This window comes from Hakea prostrata, chromosome 7, assembly GCF_041222555.1.
Source record: "Hakea prostrata isolate BN-2017 chromosome 7, UWA_Hpros_2, whole genome shotgun sequence".
Taxonomy (NCBI): Eukaryota; Viridiplantae; Streptophyta; class Magnoliopsida; order Proteales; family Proteaceae; genus Hakea; species Hakea prostrata.
The window spans coordinates 72,655,367-72,665,468 of NC_142606.1; the positions used below are offsets into that span (position 1 = coordinate 72,655,367).

The 10,102-nt window shown below is 39.1% G+C and overlaps 1 protein-coding gene and 1 pseudogene across 1 annotated transcript; one reads left to right on the plus strand and one right to left on the minus strand.

Annotated features, from left to right (window-relative positions):
* The first annotated feature begins 887 nt into the window (after positions 1 to 887).
* Positions 888 to 1,621, plus strand: LOC149012016 (E3 ubiquitin-protein ligase RSL1-like; annotated as a pseudogene).
* A 5,818-nt stretch (positions 1,622 to 7,439) lies between these two features.
* Positions 7,440 to 9,200, minus strand: LOC149012017 (protein neprosin-like). The gene is made up of 7 exons (XM_089162813.1): positions 9,045 to 9,200; positions 8,838 to 8,924; positions 8,557 to 8,757; positions 8,324 to 8,479; positions 8,177 to 8,230; positions 7,911 to 8,057; positions 7,440 to 7,832 (listed from the first exon to the last, which is right to left on the minus strand). The coding sequence occupies exons 1-7, from the start codon at positions 9,198 to 9,200 to the stop codon at positions 7,440 to 7,442; spliced, it is 1,194 nt and encodes a 397-aa protein (XP_089018939.1).
* Between the last annotated feature and the right edge of the window lie 902 nt (positions 9,201 to 10,102).

Here is a 10,102-nt window from a genome sequence, read left to right on the forward strand (position 1 = left end):
GAGAGATGATCGGACTCTGATGTTAGGCCTTCTTGGTTTAGTTACTTTCTCATGTGCCACGTCCTCCCTTGTGTTGTCTGTATTCATATCATTGTTTTGTTTTATACAGATTAATCCAATTAGAGAGGAGAGACCATTGGAACTCCAGGGTGTGGTGGCTCTGTTCCTTCGTTCCTTGCTAAGAAATAAGAGTTTTACATTAAATGGTTAGCGATGCGATACGGAAAAGAGAGAGAGACACAGACCATTCAAATTCCATGCGGTTTCCAAAGACATTCAATGGTGAGTGAGAAGGGAGAAACCATTTAAATTCCTCAAAGTGTCTGTGGGAGAAGCAAGAGGAGTTAAGCACTTGTAGTATTGTAACCAGAAGATATTTTATTTCAAAATTCCACACAGTTTCCAAAGACATTCAATGGTGAGGGAGAAGGGAGCTAGAACCATTTAAAGTCCTCAGGATCCATGGGAGAAGCAAGAGGAGTCAAGCACTTGTAGTACTTGTAACCAGAAGATATTTGTTCGGAGTAGAGCAATATCATCCATCATTTCATGGCAAAAACAACATCAATGGTTGTTTCCGATATTGGAATCCTCGTGGATGATTTTTATTTCTTGGCACTAACTAATGAAGAAGTCTTTCCAATCTCCGACGAGAAATATGCAACAGAGTTACAGTTTCAGGAGGTTCTGATGTCCTCGTTGATCTCTTCCAACCTCATGAAACCGTCGCCATCATCATCATCGTCATCACCATCACCATCACCATCCAACATGGATGTTAACATGGATCTTCTTCCACAATTTCAACCGACTAGGAGTGACATTAAGATTTATCAGAAAGAAACCGGCGAATCTTCTCGGTCTCTGCAGAGCTACTTCTGTGAGATATGCATGGAGGTAAAACCTGAAGAAGAAATGTTCAGGGAAATGTCCACCTGCTTCCACTCTTACTGTAGGCACTGTATCGCCAAACACGTGGCATCGAAGATCCAAGAAAACGCATACCAGGTGAAGTGCCCCGATCCCGACTGTAAAACAGTGTTGGAGCCACACCACTGTCGCTCCATCGTCCCTGACCAAGTTCTCGATCGGTGGTCGACCACTCTGTGCGATTCTCTCATACTTGGTTTTTCCAGGTTCTATTGCCCTTTCAAGGAGTGTTCAGGAGTGTTGGTAGTCGACAGCGTTGAAGGTAATGGAGGGGGAACTTCAGCTAACAATATCATTAGAGAATCAGAGTGCCCCTATTGCCGTAGATTGTTCTGCGCACACTGCAAGGTTCCATGGCACGCTGGAATTACCTGCGAGGAGTTCCAGAGGTTGGACAAAAATGATACTACAACTCAAGATTTAATGGCTGTTGAACTGGCTAATAAACTCAGGTGGAAGAGATGCCAAAAATGCAGCTTCTTTGTTGAGAAAAGAGAGGGTTGTCTTCACATTACTTGCAGGTCTCTTTCTCTCATGACTCATGATTGGTTAGCTAGTTATGTCTATCGCTGAAATCACATCTTCACTCTCATATTTTTTAGGTTAATGTGGTTACAGGTGTGGGTTTGAATTTTGCTATGGATGTGGATCGGCATGGTCTAATGCTCATCATGGTTGCCAAGAACAGTGAACTTCCAAAGCACCTAAAGGTAATCGGGAGGAGGTGGTGGTGGTGGTGATGGCCGTGGTGGGTTATTAATTAGAAGGCGAGAGTGATTAGGAGGTGATCAAAGTATAAATAAACTAGATCGTATCTCTTAGTCCTAGTTGTTGTTTGGGTGAGCGGATGTTACTACAGCATTTGTCCATGATATGCTACCATTAATGGAGCTTAAAAATCGACTGCTTCAAGAGATCCTAGCTCTGTAGTTCATTTATGTATGCCAGCATGCGTGAAGAGTTTCCTTTTTTACCTTTTCCCCCTGGATATAATCTGAAATGGCAAATATGAACAGAGGAGGAATTCTCTGTATCTTCTTTACATGTTATTGGCATTGTACCAAATACCAATCCTTGAATCCTTTCCTTGTGTTTCGAAGTTCCCATTGGCTTTTCTGACTCAATTTCTCAATTTTACCGCCCCCACCCAAAGAAAAAAAAAAAAAACTCAAGATTAGTAGATTATGATTCGATCATTGATTCTTTCTCTTCACCAGCCTCAAAATTCGATCATTGATTCAAGCACTCAAGAAGTCAAGATTTTTTTTTTTTTTTTTTTTTTTTTTTTTTTGAGTTTTTTACGGTTTCCAGTTTAGTGGAGTTGAAACTCGAGCCGCCTTTCGTTAGTGTCAAAAATTACTCTTTTACTTATCCAAGAAAGAAAAAAATACTGATCACCCACTGACCCACTTCAAGACAGTTACTTGGTTCGGTTATGCAAAAAAGAGGGAGGAAGGTGAGGGCAGTGGTCACCCTGACCCGCAAGAAGAGAAGGTGTGGTGGTTTTCACGGTGGACTGTTTCCGACAAGGCATAGGAAGATGATTGGTGAACCAACTATGAGTTGGGTAAATAGATCATTACAACCCCTAAGGGCATTATGGTCATTTACAAACAAAATTTGAAGGATTTAGACAAAATCAAGTAGCTGTGGATAACTTTTAATTTTTATGTTGGTAAACTATAATTTTATGCACTAAAGTGGAATGCCTGAAATTTCACATCATTTATAATAATAATAAATAATAATAAAATAAACCTCTTCTGTTTTTGTTTGTTCCAATACATTTAGGCCAAAGAATTGTTGATGACCACACTTTTATCGATAGATATATTTTGAGCTTTTTACATAGTACCTATTAAATTATATGACATCCACATTTAAAATCACAAATAATAACATTATTTCCATTTAACTCATTTAAAATTTGGAATTTAAGTTACCCAAATACCCTTTGTGCAGTGAAATTATTCAAATACCCACAAGTTAATATCTCTTTGCCTATCTCTTTCTTATCCCTCACCAGGAATGGTCTATTACTGTCAAAAACCACTACACCCCCTCCCCTACCGAAGACCATTGCCCCCATTGACTTTCGCGCTGCCAAAATTCACCATCGTAAATCACTTAAAGTTTCAAGTGATTTTCCAATTATTGAAAGACAAACCAATAGTTGATGGAAATGGAAACCCAATAGAATGTTCAAACTAAAAAGGATTGATTGATTGGTGAATATGGTTTTGTAATTAAATCACAAGATATTGTTCATTTGCCAATTCCCATCCATATCCATTGGAAGTTTCCTGCGATTTTCCAGTTGACTTGGGTTCTCCTCTCATAGGGTCTTGTGGAAGAGGACGAAAGAGATCACTAAAAAGAAGAGAAAGTTGGAAGGCGAGACTAGGAGAGAATGAGTTAAATCATCAATTTTACCTTTTAATTAAAGTGTGTCGATCAAAAATTCTTTTGGGCTGTCCGGATTGAAGGTAAGACATCCCCCACATGTTGTTTAGGGTTAGGTTGGAGTTGGAGATCAACCCCTTGAGCAAAGCACCCAGGTACTGAAAAGTACTATGGGGTGGTTGCTTAAGGCAGTTGATTGGCCAATCAACCGCCTCAAGAGACCCCAGGTATGCATGCGGGAGTTTTACCCTAATTTTCCCTCTATTCCATATATATAGCAAACCTCAACCTTTTTACTCATTATTTTACTCGAGATTGCTGCTGTGGATGGTTAGGAGGCAAAACACATGCTGGAAGGTGAAAGAAGCGAGGATTGTGAAGTAGAACCAATCCTTCGTCTGTTTTGCAAATCTTGAAGAGGTAAGTCATCCCCACACTCTCCATTCTTTTTCCTCATCTCTTGTGTGGTGTGGATCTATTTCCCCTTTCATTGGTGGTGACTAAATTGTATTAGTTCTATTCCCTACCAATGAATTTGAGTAGATCTTGTCCGAAAACATATCATTGCATTCGAATAAAGGATGGATTTGATCAAAGGAGATGAGTTGAATTATGAATCTTTAGAATTTTAGGGTTGCTGCTTCGTGCTTGTGTTGTAGACTTCTTAAGGATGATATTCGGATCTAAATCTTCCCAAAATCGGATTAAAATTGGGATATCAAAAGTTAGAATTTCAGATTTGTAGACTGTTTGTAAGAGGGGCGGTCGCTCAGGGCAGTCGCTTGACCCAATCAATTGGCCCAAGCGACCGGCTAGGTCACAGTAACGTTGTGAAGTTTGGCTTTGCTTTGATTTGACTCATGTCTTCAATATATTTTTGCAACTCTATGTTTAGGTATCCTCTGTGTTTACTGGAAGTGTTGTGGGTGAAGTTTAATTGCATTCTGGCACTAATTCAAGCGATTCAGTCAGGAGTAAAGTCATCTCACTGAACATTGGATTATTTACAACCTCGTGAAAATAACAACGCGACAAGGGTAAGAGACGATCTCCCTTCCTCATCCTGCTACTCCTAGATCCGCTCCTCCTCATTCTTTCCCCGATCCGCTGGAACCTTCGGGTTCAATCCCCGGAGGGCAAGCTTTTACGTATTTACAGGTAAAGATACACATTCTTATTTATATGCAATGATATGCTATATGATGAAATTTTTAATTCTTATATTATTCATTGCTTATGTAATTTGCTATAGTTGTTTAAGTCATTGAACTGTAATTGTATGTATGTTGTAAATGATGTTTTTATATACTTTTTTATTTTATGATATAGAATGAATGATTATGTTATGAAGGTGGATGATGTGATGTAGTTATGATGGAAGGGTATCCACTTGGGTATCCATTGCTTGGGATATCAAAGGGTTGTGGTATAGGACACATGCTCACTGATTACCCCAGCATTATCATGACTACTGGATGACATACCCAGGGAGTCTAGATTGCATGGCTAGGTACCCTTACATGCTACTATCCTTTCGGTAGGGGAATTGAAGCCGAGTGATTCGTGATACTAGTGATGTAACTCTATTTCATCCTATAGCGGTTACTAGTCCGTCCGGAGGTTCAGTGGTCTATTGTTGATCAAGCAATGGTAGGGTTGCATATGTTAGGGTTTGGGCTCATGGACATCCAAGGAGCGGCCAGGGAGTCTTGAGGAATCATGGGAGCATCCGCCCCAACAATATGTGGATGACCATAGGGTTAGGGAGTGGAGACCAACAGCGGTAGCCAGTCCTTGAGGATTCTCATTCCTAGGTAGAGAAGGATACACGAGTTGGTTCGTGCCATAGGAGAAGTATCTGGACTTCATGTAGTATGTTACCGTATGACCTTGCATTGGATTAGAAACTCCAACATGCGCCAGTACTCATGCCAATGGTCGTGGTAAGAGAGTACTGACTTAAATCCCAGCCATAGTTGATTGATGAGGACTGAAGCCCTTTACCCGGGATCCCAACGAAGTAACCCAGTCCATGCTCAAAGTGACTAGACCTACCAAGAGGAAGGATGGTGTTATATCTTAAAGCATATCATCTGTCTAGAGACTTGCATAGTTAGATCTAGGTAGCATTCATATACTTACATATCATTCATTTCATATATGCTTATCTGGATATGTTGTCATATGTATGAGAAATGTGTTATCCTTACTGAGTTCGTCAGAACTCATTTGTTTCTTTATATGTTAAACTATATTGTATAGATGGTAGTGTGACGGAATCAAGAGAAGTTCCATGTGAGTGGAACAACCTCTATGAAGAAAATGTGGTACCATCAATGGGAGATGAAGATGTACTCCACGAAGCCTCCTGCAGATGCTTGAAGTGCGATTACAATACCCATTGACGACAGAAGGAGGCAGATTGCAAGCATTTTGAGAAGTCTTTGGAGAAGAACTAGAGAACCCCCTTTCTCGCTAATTTAGAAAAGTAGACTTTAGCTTTAGAGAAAGCTACTGGAAAGAAACTGATTTAGTTATTTTATTGCTTCCGCTAAACTCGATAGTTTTTTAATTTTGATTCTTTTCTTTGATTCATTATTGGAGTATTGGGACTCTTGTAATCCTTTTTGATTAATTATTTGAACTTACTCTTGCTCTTGATTTCTATTTCTTGCATTTATTATTATTGATGGTAAGACCGTGGATCTTGTGACGGATCGCACCCATGGGTTGTCGGGCGGAATCGATACCGGCGGGTGGGGTGGGACATCCACCCTATCATATGTGGATGACCATAGGGTTAAGGAATGTTGTCCAATAAAGGTAACTAGTCATGAGGATTAACATTCCTAAGTGAAGAAGGATACTGGACCAAAAGGGCATTAGCCTGAGGAAAGCTATCTAGACCACATGTAGTGTGTTACCATATCACCTTGCATTGGGTTAGAATCCCTGACATGCGCCAGTATTGAGACCAATGGTTGTGGTGAGAGAGTGTTGACCGATACCCTAGGCATGGTTATTGATGTGGATGATACTCTTTGCCCAGGATGCCAACAAAGGTAGCTAGCCAATCCATGAGGGATCAAAGTGACAAGATCTACCCAAAAGAAGGCTGATGTATATCCTAAAGCATGTCTGTCTAATCAGAGATTTGCATAGTAAGACTTTCTAGGTGCATACATAGCATATCATCTCATATTCTCCTTCCTACAATTATGCAAATGGTGGTATATGTATGTGATTGTTGCCTTACTGAGTTCTTCAGAATTCATTAATTGTAGATTTCTAGCTTCCTCAAACTACTTTGCAGGTCATAAGGGAACGCTTTTTCAAGAGAGTTAGACTCTAATAGAACCAAGTTATGAACCCTCAAGGGAATATCCCAAGGTGCACGAAGACTCCTGCTCTTGTTGGGACTTTTGTTAAGGAGTACAACCCTTTTGAGACTCACGAGGTTACTTATGAGAGCGTAGTGGCCAGTGTTGGGAATATGTTTATGTTTGTTCGCCATGTTAGATGGGTTGCCAGACTTTTGGAAAGGCTTGGGATAGAAGAACTATAAACAATACTGACAAACTTTTAATTCTACTTCCGCTTGTATATTCTTAACTTTCAAATACTCTTAGCATTCTTAACTTTCTTTTTTAGTAATTAATGAACTAAATATTCTTGCACTTGATTATGGAATCGTGTTCCTTATTTATCATTGATATTGTAACCGAGATTTTATGGTTGTGGATCACATCCCTGGGTTATCAGGGCAAATCCAATACTGTTTGGGTGGGGTGTGACACTCCTTGTATTCCATTGATCTATTTAGTATCTTTTACACATTAAAAGAATAATTCCATTTTAAGAGCATTTTTTTCATTTATACCATCATACTGCACTAGGTAGTTGTCTTGAATAGTTATAAATCGTGCATTGAACTACAAGTGCATCTACTACCACCACCAATGTAGCATGGTTAGCATATGTTGATTTTCTGCATGAGTTAAAATGATTCCTCGATAAAGTTCACTTTATTACAAGTAAAATGTTATGACTAACAAGGAGATACATATATGTATATAATAACTCGCAATTAATAATAATAATGTTGGCTACGGAGACGAACCCGCATAGAAGAAACTATGCTTAAAATTGTCATCGGTGTTAGGAAAGTCACGCGCAAAATAGTGCTCATCACCATCACCAACGGCTTGAAGGCTGGCATCGTTGGGATCTCTGGCAACATAATCTTCTCCATAAACACGGACATCTTGGAAAAATGCGGTTGTTTTGGAGTCCGGATAGCTCTTGCCGGGAAGTATCTTAAAATCTCCAGTACCCATTGGAGGATCTCGTTCACCTTCAGAAGCATAAACCTCCCCTACCCAACCGACCAATTGAGCCGATTCTTTTATGCTACTAAATAATTCACTTGGCCAATATCCAATATCATAAGTAATATTTTCATAGGTTATGGACACCCACCACCTACCATCGTTTTTGTGCTGCAGTAGTAATTAAGAATTAGTCATTTGTCAGCAATGAAAAGTTCATCAATTAGAGAAACCAAATTCCTCCCTCACCTGAGATAGATTGGCTGACAGTACATATATTTGACCACCATAGGTAGAAGTCACAGTAAAAGCTACACCAATGGGTATCTTACGGTCAACCTGGACCCAAGCTTTGCATAGAGCATTGTAGCAGCCAGTCTTTTGAGAGTTGTCTGTCTGCACATTTCATTTAAAAGCATAGATTAGATGTATGGGATAGGAGAAAAGGAAAAAGAAAGAAGAAAAGAAACGAGAATCGTAGAGGCAAACTGGCAATGGAACTTTGTTTCACTTACAGTCCAATACCCAAAAAGATGGGTCTTGTTGTCTCCATATAACTTGGGATTTACCTGATGAAGATAAAAATAAACTCATTAGCTCATAAAACAGCATTTGGAATCTAAAGAAAAGAAGAATGATCAGTCAAGGAATATAGAACTGACATGCCATCCGAGCCGCACTTGCTCTTGTCCACCTTGAGCCCACATCATGGCTCCACTGTATTGGTTAGGGGAGTAGAGTGATGGATTGTGGAGGCTCATTCTTGATGAACCACCATGGTACCTCGACTGGTCATCTGCCATTGCAAAGCCTGCAAACTGAATGTAGTGTTTTAATGAATACCAGCAGATCACAGAGCGTGGATCTTTAAGGGGAGAGGTTAGGGAAGACTCACATGTGTAGGGGGGACCCTGGTAGAGAACTGGTGATAACCTCCAGAAGAGGTTGAGGAGGATTTCCACCTCTTTAGATCTTCTTTTGTAGTCCTCCTGATAGGAACCGTTCCCCACGGACAACCCCTACCTGGGAGTCCGAGATGTTTTACACTTGACGAAGAAGCTTTTTTAAGAGTTTTACTTGGAAACAAAGATCTAATCTGCAATTTACATCCAAAAATCATGTCAACAAGTACATGCATGTCTCTGGCAGTATGGAGTTCACACTCTAAATACGTACCTCGGGTGTGGAGTTCTTGAGTAAGGGATTGTCAAAGGCTGGCTGTTTGTAAAAACCAACACAATCATAGATTTCTCCGTACTCGGTCTGTAAATTAAAATTCATAAATATCAATAAACAAATATCTACCAAATTGATCATTCTATGGTGAAACAAAGTGGGGTTTGAATGATTTAACATGTCAAACTATCAGTGAGTGGTTTGTACCTTGATAGATTTGACGGCAGGCTTGTTCAAGTGTTTGAGTTGTCTCTCCAAATCCAAATCTTCTTCCACGGTTGTCTCCCCTTGAACTCCATTGAAACTTAGAATGATACCAGAACATGCTAACAAAGCTATGAATGTAACCACCAGTAACCTCATCATAGGCATGGAGTTGAAATTTTACTGATGTTGCACTCTCTCGTCTTGTTGGTTATTTACAAGTCAAGGTTTTCTTTATAAAGACCTCGGCTCATTAGCTTGCTCCGGATCTTCTCCACGAAATCTTTTAAAGGCCTGTTTGGTTACTTGAATCTAGAGATTTCAAATCTCTAGGTTCATGAAGCTTTTAAACCAATAAATTTTTTTCCAAAAATTGGCAGTAATAAGCTGGCAAAGCAATTATGTGAAAGAGAAGAAAATCGGATTCACATCCTCTGTAATTACTTTCCATACAATTCCCTTTAATTCTTTACAAAAAAAAAAACAATTCCCTTTGATGTAGGATTGTGCCATGTGCCATGGATCCGTACTCTCTTGGGTTTCTATTTTTTTTTTCAAAAATATCTTTTAAATTCATTGCATTGGCTGGCAAGTAGAATAGGAAGAGCATTTCTACCACTTTGATTGATAGCAGTCGATTATCTCCATTACTTACTAAAAATAAAATGAAAAGCAAATGCTAATCCATTTCTCATTAAGAATCTACTACTCTATGGCATTTCTCCCAAAGACACAGAAAAGGAAAAAAGCATTTATTGGTATAAACTAAAATTAAAAGGAAATAATGATCCATTAATTAATTTGATTATTACATTTGGATGGATTGATTAATTTTATTTACATATTTGGATGCATTAAAACGAAATAATGATGCATTAATTAATTTGATTATTACATTTGGATGGATTAATTATTTTACTTACATATTTGGATGCATTAACTACTTAAATTTATAAGGGAAATATTGTGAAATTACTCCTCACATATCTAAGCTGTGAAGGGAAAGAGGATAACTTTGAACACTAAGCAGATTATTGGCTCTTGGAAGAGTTAGGGCAAAC